This window comes from Triturus cristatus, chromosome 4_1 (assembly GCF_964204655.1).
Source record: "Triturus cristatus chromosome 4_1, aTriCri1.1, whole genome shotgun sequence".
Taxonomy (NCBI): domain Eukaryota; kingdom Metazoa; phylum Chordata; class Amphibia; order Caudata; family Salamandridae; genus Triturus; species Triturus cristatus.
This window is the reverse complement of record NC_140585.1, coordinates 1,046,454,054-1,046,470,793: the sequence shown is the minus strand read 5'-3', so window position 1 is coordinate 1,046,470,793 and position 16,740 is coordinate 1,046,454,054. Positions and strand designations below refer to the sequence as shown.

The 16,740-nt window shown below is 38.7% G+C and overlaps 1 protein-coding gene across 5 annotated transcripts in view; it reads left to right on the top strand.

Moving 5' to 3' along the window:
• Positions 1 to 16,219, top strand: part of LOC146856038 (uncharacterized) — a 34,378-nt gene extending 18,159 nt beyond the window's left edge. For 2 of the 5 annotated variants that reach the window (XM_085654029.1, XM_085654028.1), the window contains exons 2-4: positions 8,208 to 8,311; positions 8,675 to 8,772; positions 9,425 to 16,208. In XM_085654029.1, the coding sequence (XP_085510155.1) occupies positions 10,917 to 13,148 (2,232 nt within the window). In that variant the 5' untranslated portion in view covers positions 8,208 to 8,311; positions 8,675 to 8,772; positions 9,425 to 10,916 and the 3' untranslated portion in view covers positions 13,149 to 16,208. Of the gene's footprint in view, positions 1 to 8,207; positions 8,312 to 8,674; positions 8,773 to 9,424 lie in introns of all 5 variants that reach the window. The other 3 variants (XR_014981425.1, XR_014981426.1, XM_085654030.1) reach the window with 3 other exon arrangements.
• Positions 16,220 to 16,740: the final 521 nt, after the last annotated feature.

Below are 16,740 nucleotides of genomic sequence, written 5' to 3'. Positions count from 1 at the left end.
CCCTTTATCGTAACATTACTCCAATTATTTAAGCATTGCACTTGCATTTTAGTGGTTTTGAGTATCTGTATTTTTTTGGTTTTTGATTTTAAAATATGCGGTCAATGCTGATTTGCACATGGCACTTTCGATTGCACTTTAATGCCATATTATCTATGATATGATTGTAACATGTATTCTGTAATGTATTTTGAACCTCTTGCTCTGCTCAATAAAAAAAAATAAAAAACAGAATGGACCCAACAAGCCTTGGCAACGGCAAGTCAAGTGGAAATAGAAGAAGGACATCGGTGTAGACCAGCAAGGTCTGAGGGACTCACCCAGCAAGGGTAAGTTAGGGCACGTCTGGAGCAACTAGGAAAACCCAAGCAGAAGAGGAGTTGCCTTTGTGGGGACCCACTAGCCAATGGGCTAGCGATCGCGGAGGAGCCTCAAGCAGTCGCACTCAAAACTAGCCCACGGGTCACTCGTGGAATGGAGGTCAGAGGTCTTCGGTGCTGTAGGTGCCCAAGGCTGGGACTACTCAAAGCCCAAAGCACAGCTTCAAGGAAGACCAGGAAGATGATGTACTGGCAAAAGTTCACGGTGTCCAGGGGTCACGGTTCCACATCACCCACGATAGCCACGGGCCTCAGCTTTGCTGAGGACTCAGGGTAGCCTCGGGGAAGTCTGGAAATCCACCTCTGGTGATGCAAAGACTTCGGCGTCCGGCGGGAGCTTCAGAGTTGCAGACCGGACAGTTGCCCCAAGGGAGATTTATTCAGTCTTCTAGTCGAAATAGAACATCGAAGGTCCAGGATATATGTTACAGAGTTTCATCCAGGGTAATCCAAAGTCTCAAGGACTGGGTTCCTATACTTATACTAAGATAGGGGGTTGGACATACACTGGGGACCCACCTATGGGAGTGTTTGGAAAGAGGGGTGGTTACACTCATTTCCTTTTTCCAGTTTCACGCCAGAGCAGGGGCCAGTAGCCCCTGCAACCGGTTTGAACTGGACTATGCACAGGGGCACCAAGTGTGCCCCCAGTGCAGGACTTCAAAGCACCAGAGAGTGCTCCCGCCCAGCCCCAATACACATCTGCCTGTCTAGGGAGGTGGTTACACCTCCCTGTGACAGGAAACCAATTGTCCAGACTTCCCCTGCCGGAGTTTCAGTCAGCAGCAGGAGGCCAGACCTGTGTCTGTGGCAGTGGCATTCATTTTGTGATGCCAGGGCTCTAGAAAGTCTTTACCGGGTAGACCAGTGTGAACATGTCTCTTCCTCTAGAAGGGTGGAATGCTACCCCTGCCGCCAGAACCTATCTTAATCTAAAAGGACCTAACATAACATGAAACCTATAAAGGGTTCCTTTCGGAAAAGAGCAAAGATTCAGAACATCAGCAAATAGTTGCAAAAGAGAGAACTCCTCATTAAGAGTAGTTTGGGAAAACTCAGTCCAGTTCCCTGACAATTGCAGTAGCAACCGTAAACCCAAGTAAAAGGCAATTTAATCACAGCAGTAGCTATTAATTAACATAGGAAGTAGGTCTACTCACAAAGGGTAAGGAAACAAAGGAAAAAAGAAATGACCATTAGCAGTAGCTCACAGTAATTCAGGCAAGCACAATAAAGTGCTAAGGGACATGGCACATGTTGGCGTGCATCGAAAGCATGTATTGATTAATCAAATATTGGATTGAATAGAATTTCATAGCATTGCCTCTCTAACTAGGAACACCTATAATATAGCATAAACATATGTTCTAAAAACAGGTGCTTGAGTCATCTTGAACCAATGAAGTAGGATCTCCCTATGGTCCGTTGCCTCTTCTCTTGGTTCCCACAGAAAGCATGCGAGTTAACGTAAGGTTATCTGAAGACTGCTAAATCTTGACATAGTAGATACATTCGGTGAAGATTCTCACGAGAACCCTCAATAAACCTATTCTATTAGTTGTTCATCATCCCATCATACATTAGACCAATATCCTGGTTAGATCATGGGAAATGTTTTCTACAACATGCTTGAATTCTACTAAACATTTATTTTATTATTAACACATGGCAGGTGACTCTTTTAATACAATGAAAAAAGAAATGCATTATCTCAAAGCAGCACATTTTCTGACAATGACAATACAGTTAAATCCTGGAATAAATCAGTAGTTCTGAAAGGCATTTTTATTATGGGGAGTTAGGAGGAGAGAGAAGAAGAAAACAAAATGAGGCCTATTCATGAAAGGGCGATGAAAATGGGAGCTTTGTGTCACCTAATAAGCTGAACGTTTGCTTTTACATATTTAAGAAATGCACATTTCTATGGTTTGTTCTTGTTAAGCATTCTCTACGTTATTGTCATGGTACATTTAATTATTCGTGTAAGGTTAATATCGTCTAGAATTTTCTGACTTTATCGGGAGAATTCACCACACTACAAATCCCATAATGCACAGCAGGAACCAATTTTACCTGACAGAAGGCTTTACAGTCTTGAGTGATATATAATCCTTCAGTATTTCATCAAATCTTTGATTTAATACGTATGTGGCCAGAAAGCTTCATCAATCAGAAAGAGAATACGTTCTCTTTGACTAGCTATACAGCTTCAGGATCCATGTTCAGATTTTATGACAGCTTCCAAAGTGTGTCTTCCTTCAGAAAAAGATTTTGGTGTCTACAGTCCTGTCACTACTGACCATGATATATTCTTCACTTGCTGAGATGTTACTCCAATGTAGGTGTGAATGATCTCCAAATACCACCCTCGATAATAGAATTTCTCTAAATACATGCCTGTTTCGAAAGTTTTGGCATTCAGTCCAAGTATGCATCGGCACATGGGGTTGGCACTTTTTTTTGTGATAATCGACCTGCAGGGTCCCATATTAATTGTGTGATAAGTTTTGGATAAAATTGATATTCCACGTTAGTAGCTTTGAGACTGTGAGCTATTAGACCATGTATGATTCAGGAATGTACCTATGCCATTTGGCTCAATTCATTCTCAGTTATGCTGCCTTCTATTTAAATTCTTTGGCATGCTTGCTCTGGCTAGTGTCTACAACTTTTCTGAAGTTGATGTCGGCACAGGGCTCTCTGGCTGGATAGTTTGTGGTTAGGGTGACTGTGATCTTCTCATCCATGTAAGACGTACAAGGCCATTTTGAAGGCCAGAAAAAAGAAAATTAGAAGATCACCATGGGAGGATCTAGAATCATCATGGAGCACAAAATATAGAAGACTTTTGGGGAAATTGTAAATTGCCCATTCTTTACAACAAGCTCTGTCCTGAAAGTTGAATGCTTAATTCCAGCAGCCATTTGGGCCACTAATGTCTCCCAGGTGTTTAAATCTGATTTTCACACGCTATTGGAAGTCTGGAGAGACCAAATAGCTGACTTTGATGCTGTTTTGGAGTTAAGTAATTCTATGTGCATTAATGAGGTCATACGAGCCATCAAAAAACGCCTATGTGGAAAGGCCCCAGGACTTGACGGCATTCCTGTGGACTTCTTCAAAGAGAATATTGAGTTGTGGGCCCTTTTACTCACAAATGTTATTCAGGCAGCGATCGTGGGCCCATTCATTTATTCTTGGCAAGAGGCAACTATTGTTCCTCTCTTTAAGATAAGACAGGTGATAGGAACCAGCCAATTTTTATTGTCAAACATCATTGCTGGGTTCTACCATAAAAATACTCGGCCAGGTTCTCCTCTCAAGAGTAGAGGATTGGGCAGATATTATTAATATTCTGTCAAAGTTTTAGATCATGCATTGACACTGTGGAACAATGCTTAAATTTGTCCCTTCTAATGGGAAAGTATGCCAAGTAAAGAACAGCGTACTACACTTAGAGTTTATGGAACTCTCGAAGGGCATTTGACACTGTAAATTGCTCAAATTATCATCCATACTGGAAATTTTAGAGGTAGAAAAATCACTTGTCACTTTATGGGGACATTTGCATTGGGATACCACAGTAAGGATTCGATACGGCCTGAAGAGAGGGTATACCCAACTGATAAGTTATAAGCAGGGAGTCTGACAGGGTTGTAGTTTAGCCTTTTCTTTGCTTTTAATCTAAATTTACATGCTGGATAGATATTTATTGCAAAATGGGAAGGATGTTTCAAAGATGGGTAATTGCTATGTCCCTACTATATGCAAATGACACAGTTCTCATAGCGAGTACTGAAAATGGTTTGCAAACGCTGATGGGTGCCTTCTCTGGTTTCGTGAGCAAGCTTGATTTGAAGGTAAATCGCATTAAAACGTTCATTAGGATTAGCGGTCCCAAATGCACTAAAACTAGAGTGAGTTCAGTGGAAGGTGTACCAGTTGCTAAAGTGAGACATTTTAACTACCTAGGGATCTCTTTTGATTCAGATCATACTTGGGGCTCCCTACTGACTCTTAGATCACAGCAATTCTGCAAAGCAGTGGAAGTGCTCTTATGTTTTGCTTCAAAGTTGGGCCTTAAGCTCATCAGAGAGCTCTTGCTCCTTTTTAAGTCTACACGTATCCCAGTTGGTTTCTATAGAGCCAGTGCCTGGGGATATTCCAATTATGAAATTCTGGAAAAGGTGGAAAACAGCTTCTTATGCAGACTTCTAGCTGTTCTCCAAAGCACTGCCACATACATTTGCCTGAAGGATTTAATAAGTCTGGCTCCTTTCTTGTTATGGCTTAAGATTTTAAAGATTTGGCGATCCCCAGAGAAAGGTTTTACAAAGTTAATCGTAAAAGATTGCCTGATCCTGGCTAATATGGCCAACATTCCTTGGCTGGCTCATTTTAGAGATGTTTTTGCTGGTCTTGGTATTCCAGAGCTTTTTGCTAATCTTGATCAGCTGAAAAAATCCCCAAAACCTGGATCAGGTCTATATTTTTTAAACAATGTCACCGTTCTCTTATGTTATGTTACTGTTTTTATAAAGTGAAAGTTCACCAGATCAGTTTCTGGGTGCTGGGTAACAGAAGCAAACACATTGCTCACTGTGATTAATCACAGGACATTCTGAAGTGCCAGGTCTTCAGGAGTTGCCTAAATGTCATATAGTTGGGGCGGATCTCATCTCAAGAGGGAGGGAGTTCCAGCTGCCGGGGGCAAATACCAAACATCTGTAGCCCTTCAGTCTCTTCTTTTTTAATGTGGGGATTGTAAGGAGAATCATGTAGGTGGACCTTAAGTTACGGTAGGTAGATAATTTATTTTCTTAGAACCGCAATTATAAATTAGGTGCACATTGTGTCCAAAGAGTGTTGTTGTACTCCTAATTCTCTGAAGAAAGAGCATGGCCCAAATCGGGGACAACGTGGCAAAATGACAATTTGTGTGACCTGGAATATGTGAATTCATCTACAATTCTTCCTTAATTCCCCATTTCGAGATGGCACACTCAGAACCAGGAGCACATTTTGAGCCCGTTAAGCACCATTCCCTCCGGTGAAGGTAATTAGCGGGTGGGAGGTTTGCAGCCCTGAATGTGGGTCTTTTTGAATCAGTGTTAGCAGAATGCAAACTGATTCTTTAGAAGTGTGGTGTACAAGAGAGGATTTGTGCATGTAGGCAACACTTATTGGAATGGAAGGGGCGTACTGCTTAGACTGAAAATGAACCCATGCACACAAGCCTAAAAAGTGTGTGTGAGGGCAGAAAAGTGATTGCTAAAGAAAATCAGCAGTAATGAGAATGAGACGGGGCATTACAGTTAACACTAGGTCGATTAGTGAATTATGTCTTATTGAAAGATGTTCCAAAAGTCTATTTTGTTGTTTTCCTGGCCCTGACAGGGAAAATGTAGCCTACAGAATCCCAAGGCAGTGGACCAAGTCAATTTCCCTAAAGATCTGATGTTTAACTGCAATTGCATTTTTTCAGACAGAAATGATTCACAGTAGTTTATCACTGAGTGTGAAAAAGAATTTCCAAGTTGCTTTCTGATTGGTGGAAATCACACGTGCAGATTCTGACACCTGCTGCATAGCAGTGTTAAACTATCTTTCTGCAATACACCAACAGGGAGTGCTGAGGACACCAAGTCTGACAAGCCTGATTGGGTGGATCTGTCTGCTTAAGACTTTAGATGTGGGTCCTTTGCTCACTTTACCACTGGCCCCGAGCTGCACCTGGCTGTTAAACCCCCATCAGGGTGAAGCAGGTCTTCGATTGCTTGTATTCAGTTCAGTGAGAACCTGGCCTTGCACTTCCATCTGGACTGGAGCAGTGTGAAGGCTGAGATGCATAAGGCTGTGCCCAAACTTAGCTAGCATGGTGAACAAAAGAACGATGGGTTGGTATGCTATCCTAAGCAATTGCCAGTGGTTAGACAAATTGAAAGCATTCCTCCCTTCGCCTTTTGTGTGTTTAATGTACTGCCCTAAGTGGCAAGGCTATGCCCAGACGTGGGTCCCGTGCTCACTGTGCAATTGGAACCAAGCTATACCTGGCTGATGAGCCCTTATCAGGGTGAAACTGGTTCTAGTTTGATCGTGTTTTGATCCGCTGAGGACCTGACCTGGAAGTTCAGGCTGTGCTGTTCCCATGAGGAGCAAGGACAAGGCTGATGCATATGGTTGGGTCCAGACTGAGGTGGCATGGTGAGCAAAAGAACAACGGGTTGGGATGCTACCCCGAGCTATTGCCAGTGGTTAGAAAAATAGCAAGCATTCCTCCCATCACCTTTTGTGTGTTTAAAGTGCTGCCCTTCCCAGGGTACTGTTGCTGTGTTGTGAGCCCTTTAGAAAACAGTGTTTCTTTCCAGAATATGAAGTGGTAAAGCTGAGATTGGATGTCAAGTATCCCAGTTCCATGGCTAAAATGTATCCACTGGACAAGGTGCTGTGGCATTAGGCGGTAACTAAGTAGTATGTGTGAAAGATACTGATATTGATCACTGGAGTTTCAAAGCTAAAGACTGTTTTATTCTGTTTGGGTACTGGAGTTGCTCGTTTTCTAGACTAGTCGCTCAAAAGTTGCAACAGTGAGAAATTAAGGCTTACTGCAGAAGGTGCTGAATGGATTAAAACTAAAATAGAGCATGAATAGTAATCTTACTCAAAAAGGTCACTCTGTGGTTGATTTATATCATTCAAGTTGCCCTGAATTGGAGGAGGGGGATTTAGGATGACACTGCAAAAATGCACTACTGGACTTATTGTCCCCCGCTACCCAACAAACTATCTTCTGCTACTCCATGCACTAAGTGTCTCCACATGTGCAATGCGTTTTCATAAGCACAAAGGGTCCTGCAAAGTTATGATGGAAGGTTGGCCACTCTAGGTATATGCAAATACAAAAGGTCAGATGTGATTGCACTTTGCCTGTCGTGCACAATTTTGTGATATTTTGACTCCACATGCTAATAGTTTTTTAACTGTAAATGCAAATTCAGCAGTGTTGGAAATTTTGAGATCTGGGATGCAGAGTAAATACTTGCATTGAGTTTACAACGTTTCAGTTCAGGAATCTGCAACTGAATGTTGCATCACTGCTAGAGATTACTGTACCTTCTCTCACAGTTTGCCATTATACAGTAGCATTTGCCTCTTATCCCATCCCTGCTAATGTATTTCAAATGCATGATTTCACTCTTCCCCCTAGGCGTTTCTCTCAGTATTATTTTCTGCACTTACAACCTAAGGTTACCAGCGATTACTTCACTCTGCATTAATTTTTAGAACTCTCCACAGACCCATCTTGATTGTGTTTCTTTTACTTCTAAGTTTTATCTCATTATTTCAGGGGATTTTTTATATGCCACGTGCTAATGTTGAGACGCAATTTTATCGTAAGGTCTATGAACTCTGAAGCTTACACGCTATTAGTATTTTTGCCTTGTGTGTTTGCTCAGATTATAGCGATATACTTTACCATCTTACGGTATCATTATAGTCATCTACTTGATAATAGCTAATGTTTTGTCATCACAAGATGGCCGCCTGATTTAACGTTTTGTGCCATAAATAGAGTGTTTATTATGCAGGGGATTTTTTATGCAACGTGCTAATGTTGAGGCGCAATTTTATCGTAAGGTCTATGAACTCTGAAGCTTACACGCTATTAGTATTTTTGCCTTGTGTGTTTGCTCAGATTATAGCGATATACTTTACCATGTTACGGTATCATTATAGTTATCTACTTGATAATAGCTAATGTTTTGTCATCACAAGATGGCCGCCTGATTCTTTGCTTCATTGTTTTTTATTCATATCCTTCTCCAGGTATTGAATACCATGGAGCGGGAAATTTAAAGAAGTTATCGCTTGAGTATTTTACTTATCTACGAGTGCTACCAGAAAAAAGCTAGAGATATTCTTTTTTTCGGGTGAGTTGATTTAGGACACATTAATTTTCATTCTCCAATTTGATATGTTGTTGTTTCCTGTTATTGTAGAGAATGGTCTGGTGTTCTACTCTCTTTGGACATAAACTTTTAAGAACATTGATCCATAGTATTTGATTCCATGAGTGTTATTCTGGACTGTGCGAAACAACTTTTGATTACTTTGGCTGTTAGAATAATTTTTTTTTATTTTGTTTTTGAAACTCGAATATTATGCTTATGTCTCATCTCTGCAGGGTTGTTCTTCCTATTTGGTATAATAAATACACTCGAGAACATCCGTTTTTTATAACTGAATATTCAACTGTTATATTAAAATATTTGCTTTTACAAATCTTTCAATAGGTATTGACCGTTACTGATTGAAGGTCTACACATGCCCCTATCTATACAAAAGCTTTTTCCTTAATTGAAGAAACTCTATGAAATAGGTCATTTGTTTGGTAAGTTGTATATGGCAAATAATATTCCCTTTTGACGCATATCGAAGTTAGTAATATGCATCTATTAAAAACTAGGTTCTTGCGCATCTTACTTGCCTCAGAATATTTGGTGCTTGTGATACTGAAGGCATCTGTTTATCATATGAGCTATTAATCAGGCAAAAATTGACGGGAGCGGTATTCCTTGAATCTTATTTTTCATTATGCTGGTCCATAGGCTCTGCTCTCTTTTTCTTATAAAATAATCTCTCTATATATTTTTGTTATTATGATTCACGTGGCCAGGACCACATGTTTATAAACTGACATCAGTCTTGACATGAATGATCAATGAGATAATATGTCCATATTATGAGCTCATTTGCAACATTGCATTATCTAGATACATGGTAATTTAATTTTAGAGTGATAGGTACTTAAACTTTATATAATGGCAACTATATACCATTATATATTGTTTTCTTGTCTTGTTATATAGGCCCTTCTTCTTTTAGTGTGAACATTTCATTGACATTTTATTATTAAACATGTTGTACAGCTAGAAAAATTGTTTGTATAAAGTCGATTTTGCAGAATGTTTTTGTATTTTGATGTACATATATATGTTGGTGCTTTGAGTATTAAAATATACTTTGTATATGTTTTTCTATAGCCCTGAAGAAGTCTCCTTGCAGGAGACGAAATGCGTCGGCTATGGCTTTCTTATGCTATCAAGGCTGTGATATTCTATGCCCGTGAAAAGATCAAATAAAGAAAAGAATTTGTTTGAAAATCAATTTGACGTCTTGGACATTCCTTTAAACACAACGGACTCTTTCTAAATAGTGCTGAACCCTTTTGCATGTATGTTCTTGACAGGACTTGTTCCTGATTGAGGAGCTCAGAGGGAAGTGTTCCTCGGGTCGCTGCACTATTTAAGTTTATGTTAACGACACTATTCACTTGTCAAGTGCGGTAATACAGCCTTCACCCTCTTCGCATTTGTTTAAACATTTGTTTTGGGCTACCAGCACTGTCATTTGAGGTTAAAGACATTTCTGAAAAATTCTGCTTTGAACAAGTAAGATCATGGATTATGATGACAAGAGAGAGGAATTGTTAGGTGATCTCTTTAATGATAAGACTCAATGTAACACAGTACATTCACTTCCAAGTCTGAATAAGAATGAGGGCCTTAAAAGCAAATTTATGCGCTTAGAGAAATTAAAAAAATCTGAACTAAGCAAATGGTGGGATGGAGCAACCCTTAGAAAATATATTGAGAATAGACGCATCCCAAGAGGACTTAGGATCCTCATCTTCCCAAACTTTGAGGATTTAGATCCAGACCTTCTTAAGAAATGGGAGGATGGCTTATACGAAGCATCCTATAAAATGATGGGCACACTCATCAATAACTCAGAAAGAAAGGTATCGAAAATCAAAGAAGAGATTAAACTGTTGGAAACAGAGATTAATGAGAGCAGCCTAAAGGATGTAATATTAAAAAATATGGAAATTTTGAAAAAAGAGTTGAATAGCTACCAACTGTATCTTAAGGAGAAGAAACAGAAAAAAATATTAAGAGATAAGGGTGACTATAGAAGAGGACGCATTTTCACATTTGCGCGGAAATATGACGATTTCGTTACAAAACCCCAAGAAAAAGAAAAGGTATGTGAAAAACCTGCTAGCCTTAGCTCCAGCAACACCTCAATATCCTCTCTGGAGAGTGATCCAGGGGAGGGCACTAGTGGTGCCTCAAATATCAATTCACCTTCCGTTTTTTTACAAGAAGTACGGAGATACCGGTTGGGGAATCGAACAAAAACTTACAATGGAGACGTAGGCGGAGGGGTGGCAAGAAACACAAGATCAGGCATAAAAGCAAGGGAACAGAATGTTGTCAACAAGAATTAAATTTGCCTGTGTTGAACTCAAATGAATGCCCTGATACCTCTTCTGTAAATAATGCACTCACTATTGTCAATTTATCTTCTAAATGTCTCTCCTCACAAGAAGAATCTGTTCTTAGTAAGGGTCTCAACTATTGTCCCACTGGCAAATGTGACTTTGTCAATGTACACACAGACCTATTCAAATTTGTTCGAAAACTGAAAATAAAGACATTGTTTGAAGACCATCCTGTTGCCCAATGTGTTCCCATGTCTAACATGAATGACAACCTTGAACTTTCTATTGCTGATGTATATAACACACATCTCCTTGCATCATTGCATGACGAGAAAGAGGTCGGCAATGTCATGCAGGTAGCTAACGATTTGGGTGTCTTCCAAGACTATACTATAGATAGTGGCTTAAGTCCCAATTCTAAATTTATACCTCCACAGATTAGGGAATCAGCCATTGACATTTTCTATAAAAAAGTCACTAGTGATCTTCATGAATTAGAGGATTTACACCATAAAAGAAGAGTTTGTATGCACAAAAGCAATCTTAGTGCTGAGGATCATAAACTCTTACAGACTGTCAGAGATGACAAAAATCTGGTCATCAGAGAAGCTGATAAGGGCGGGAACATTGTCCTCATGAACACCAATGATTATCTGAAGGAGATAGACAGACAGTTGAATGATATGTTTTGTTACAAGAGATTGATGACCAATCCGACCATCCAGATTGAAAACAATGTTAACTCCAAGCTGTGGGATTGGCATGAATCATGTTTGCTATCCATCCATGAATACAAATTTTTACAAGCCCACCATTCCAGACTACCATGCATTTACATGCTACCTAAAATTCATAAGGGTGGCCCCTTTCCACCAGGGAGGCCCATTATTTCTGGTAATGGTGGGCCTACGGAACATATTGCCCAATATGTGGATGGTTTCCTTCAACCTATTGTAAAAAATCTACCATCTTACTTGAGGGATAGCTCAGATCTCCTTTGTAAATTAGAGGACTTCTCAGGGAATTTGGATAATTTACTTTTTGTAACCATGGACGTAGAAAGTCTATATACCTGCATTCAAATGCAGGAAGGGATGAGAGCTCTTAAACATTTCTTATTCAAACGGGGCGCTCAGCACCTTGAGCATACTCATATGCTGCTTGAAATGACAGAGATGATTTTGACACACAGTGCTTTTCTGCATAATGACAAGTGGTTTCGTCAGGTACAGGGCACCGCCATGGGCTCCAGATTTGCTCCATCTTATGCTAACCTTTTCATGGGGTTGTATGAGGTGGAGCATGTCTGGGGCCCAGGGGCCCATGGATGGAGTGACAGCATAATTTTTTATGGACGGTACATTGACGACATCATTATGATCTGGCATGGAACGGTTGAGAGTCTGAACATGTACCATGACTATTTGAACAGGAATAATTTTAATGTCAGATTAACCATCCAACACTCTGAGGTTAGTATAGAGTTTCTTGACTTAAAACTGTTCACAAGTGATACTAAGATTCATAGTGACATGTATAAGAAAAAAACATCTTGCAATAGCTATTTGCATGCCACAAGTGCTCATCCTCAATCTACCATCAAAGCCATACCTTATGGTGAGATGGTACGTGCAAGATGGAACTGTAGTATGGATAAAGACTTTACCAACAATATTGTTCAAATTAAAAATAATTTCTCCAAGAGAGGGTATGATCATTCATGTCTGAACAATGCAGAAAAACGAGCTCTGTCTTTGAACAGAAAGGAGATGCTAATGATTAGTAATAAAAGTAGACAATGTGTCAAAAAACAACCTTCTGAGGTTTTATTTATTACTAAATATAACAACTTCAGTAATCATATTTATAACATCCTAAGAAAAAATTGGAATTTGCTGAAGGTTGAAAATTTTGCAGCTAATATAGTATCAAATAAACCCAGAGTAGTGTATCGCAGAAATAGAACTTTCAAAGATATACTCAGCCCCAGTTATGTCAAAGGTGCACAAAACATTAATCTCACATGGTTACCAGAAAAACCAATAGGTTTTTATACATGTGAAAATTGCTCTATATGTAAATATGATCTAAACAAACGTAAAAAATTTAGGAGTGGACAATCGAGGGAGTTTGCAATCAACTGCTTTATCAACTGTAATACGACGTTCACGGTATATATGATAACATGCTCCTGTGATAAGGTATACGTTGGTAGCAGCATTCGCAGATTGAAACTGCGAATTCAAGAACACGTACGAGCAATAAGAAACGGTGACTCTAAATATCCTATTGCGTTACATATATATCATGACCATCCTAATGGCAAGACCATTACCTTCTGTGGCATTGATCATGTTAGAATGCCAGAGAGAGGAGGCAATAGAGAATTGCTACTCAGGCAGCGTGAGGCATCCTGGATTTGCCGTCTCAGGTCAAATAAGTTTGGTCTCAATGTTAATGATGAATTGAACCATTTCTTGTGATGAAACTAGGCCATCAATATGGTGTTGATGTCACACCATTGGAATAACATATAGATTGTACCACATTTTGTGAGCCTGCATGGACACTCAATATTGGATATATTGAATGTGGTTCATGAATATAAAAAACTCTGGTCTATTTAATTTTGCCATTACCATCTTGACATATCATCTACATTGATCTCCCTGGATGATGAGTTTGACTTTGGTTACTTTTATGCCCCTCTTCTTCATATAATCTGTGCTTTTGAAACATACTTTGCACACATTGTTTATTATGAGAGGTCATATTCTTTACAAATCTAACCAAAATTGAGGAATATCGTATTGGGTTGACAACATGATTTGTCGCATTTAAATTTATGTTTGCAGGTATTATTGACACATTTATGCTTAAGATGGTTGAGACCGATGTAGGGTATGTATTGTCTTGGTGCCCTGACATACTAGGCTGAAATGTTATGAGTCACTTCTTTTGATTATCATGAGGTGGAATTCAAGATGCCTTTTGATTCACATTGTGAACTATTATTTCTTTTACACAATATACTAACAGGCTTTTCAATGCCTTATTTGTTCAGGGACTCATGAACCATCCTGTGAACCTTTAACACATAGAGGCCATGTATATCTCTTTAGATGAGAATTTCTTTATTCATATTGGATCCATATTAAGTATCACTTGATTATTTTTTCAATCTATCAGCAGGCTTCTCATAGTGCACGTCGTCTTAAGATGGCCGCCGTGTTTTTGTGTCCTCTGCGCACTTGGCCGTCTCTATTTCGTCCATTAAGCGCTGCTTTTTGTGGATTATTGTGGCTTTATATATGCAAATGGTCTGATTTTTTTTATCATTAGAATGTTCACTGGTACTTTTACACGGAATACGTGAAACGTTACGATTTAGATTTTTCTTCTTCTTTTTTTACTCATATAAATATACGTTTTTTCAAAACTCACACAGAATTTATATATCCTTTAGTTTTATCTGCCTAAGGCGTTTTGTTTTGTGTTATCAATGTGCACAATAACGATGAGATAAATACATATATCTTGTTGTTTCAAGATGGCCGCAACGTTAACTAGCGCTTTTTGGGTTTACGGACGTCATCCATTTCTATTATTTGTCAGTTGTTTCTTATCACGGAACCGGGAAGGTTTAAATACGCTCAAGCGTTGGTTTCCTGTTAATCACTCGAGACTGTAGAAACAAGGATACGGGCTACCATGCCGTCTAGGTAAGGATATGTAGATTTGACGTTTTGTGCCGTAAATAGAGTGTTTATTATGCAGGGGATTTTTTATATGCCACGTGCTAATGTTGAGACGCAATTTTATCGTAAGGTCTATGTACTCTGAAGCTTACACGCTATTAGTATTTTTGCCTTGTGTGTTTGCTCAGATTATAGCGATATACTTTACCATGTTACGGTATCATTATAGTCATCTACTTGATAATAGCTAATGTTTTGTCATCACAAGATGGCCGCCTGATTTAACGTTTTGTGCCGTAAATAGAGTGTTTATTATGCAGGGGATTTTTTATGCAACGTGCTAATGTTGAGACGCAATTTTATCGTAAGGTCTATGAACTCTGAAGCTTACACGCTATTAGTATTTTTGCCTTGTGTGTTTGCTCAGATTATAGCGATATACTTTACCATGTTACGGTATCATTATAGTCATCTACTTGATTATAGCTAATGTTTTGTCATCACAAGATGGCCGCCTGATTCTTTGCTTCATTGTTTTTTATTCATATCCTTCTCCAGGTATTGAATACCATGGAGCGGGGGATTTAAAGAAGTTATCGCTTGAGTATTTTACTTATCTACGAGTGCTACCAGAAAAAAGCTAGAGATATCATTTTTTTCGGGTGAGTTGATTTAGGACACATAAATTTTCATTCTCCAATTTGATATGTTGTTGTTTCCTGTTATTGTAGAGAATGGTCTGTTGTTCTATTCTCTTTGGACATAAACTTTTAAGAGCATTGATCCATAGTATTTGATTCCATGAGTGTTATTCTGGACTGTGCGAAACAACTTTTGATTACTTTGGCTGTTAGAATAATTTTTTTTTTTTTTTTTTTTTAAACTCGAATATTATGCTTATGTCTCATCTCTGCAGGGTTGTTCTTCCTATTTGGTATAATAAATACACTCGAGAACATCCGTTTTTTATAACTGAATATTCAACTGTTATATTAAAATATTTGCTTTTACAAATTTTTCAATAGGTATTGACCGTTACTGATTGAAGGTCTACACATGCCCCTATCTATACAAAAGCTTTTTCCTTAATTGAAGAAACTCTATGAAATAGGTCATTTGTTTGGTAAGTTGTATATGGAAAATAATATTCCCTTTTGACGCATATCGAAGTTAGTAATATGCATCTATTAAAAACGAGGTTCTTGCGCATCTTTCTTGCTTCAGAATATTTGGTGCTTGTGATACTGAAGGCATCTGTTTATCATATGAGCTATTAATCAGGCAAAAATTGACGGGAGCGGTATTCCTTGAATCTTATTTTTCATTATGCTGGTCCATAGGCTCTGCTCTCTTTTTCTTATAAAATAATCTCTCTATATATTTTTGGTATTATGATTCACGTGGCCAGGACCACATGTTTATAAACTGACATCAGTCTTGACATGAATGATCAATGAGATAATATGTCCATATTATGAGCTCATTTGCAACATTGCATTATCTAGATACATGGTAATTTAATTTTAGAGTGATAGGTACTTAAACTTTATATAATGGCAACTATATACCATTATATATTGTTTTCTTATCTTGTTATATAGGCCCTTCTTCTTTTAGTGTGAACATTTCATTGACATTTTATTATTAAACATGTTGTACAGCTAGAAAAATTGTTTGTATAAATTTGATTTTGCAGAATGTTTTTGTATTTTGATGTACATATATATGTTGGTGCTTTGAGTATTAAAATATACTTTGTATATGTTTTTCTATAGCCCTGAAGAAGTCTCCTTGCAGGAGACGAAACGCGTCGGCTATGGCTTTCTTATGCTATCAAGGCTGTGATTTTCTATGCCTGTAAAAAGATCAAATAAAGAAAAGAATTTGTTCGAAAATCAATTTGACGTCTTGGACATTCCTTTAAACACAACGGACTCTTTCTAAATAGTGCTGAACCCTTTTGCATGTATGTTCTTGACAGGACTTGTTCCTGATTGAGGAGCTCAGAGGGAAGTGTTCCTCGGTTCGCTGCACTATTGAAGTTTATGTTAACGACACTATTCACTTGTCAGGTGCGCTAATATAGCCTTCACCCTCTTCGCATTTGTTTAAAAACTATTAGTGAATTTTGTCTTATTGAAAGATGTTCCAAAAGTCTATTTTGTTGTTTTCCTGGCCCTGACAGGGAAAATGTAGCCTACAGAATCCCGAGGCAGTGGGCCAAGTCAAATTCCCTAAAGATCTGATGTTTAACTGCAATTGCATTTTTCAGACAGAAATGATTCACAGTAGTTTATCACTGAGTGTGAAAAAGAATTTCCAAGTTGCTTTCTGATTGGTGGAAATCACACGTGCAGATTCTGACACCTGCTGCATG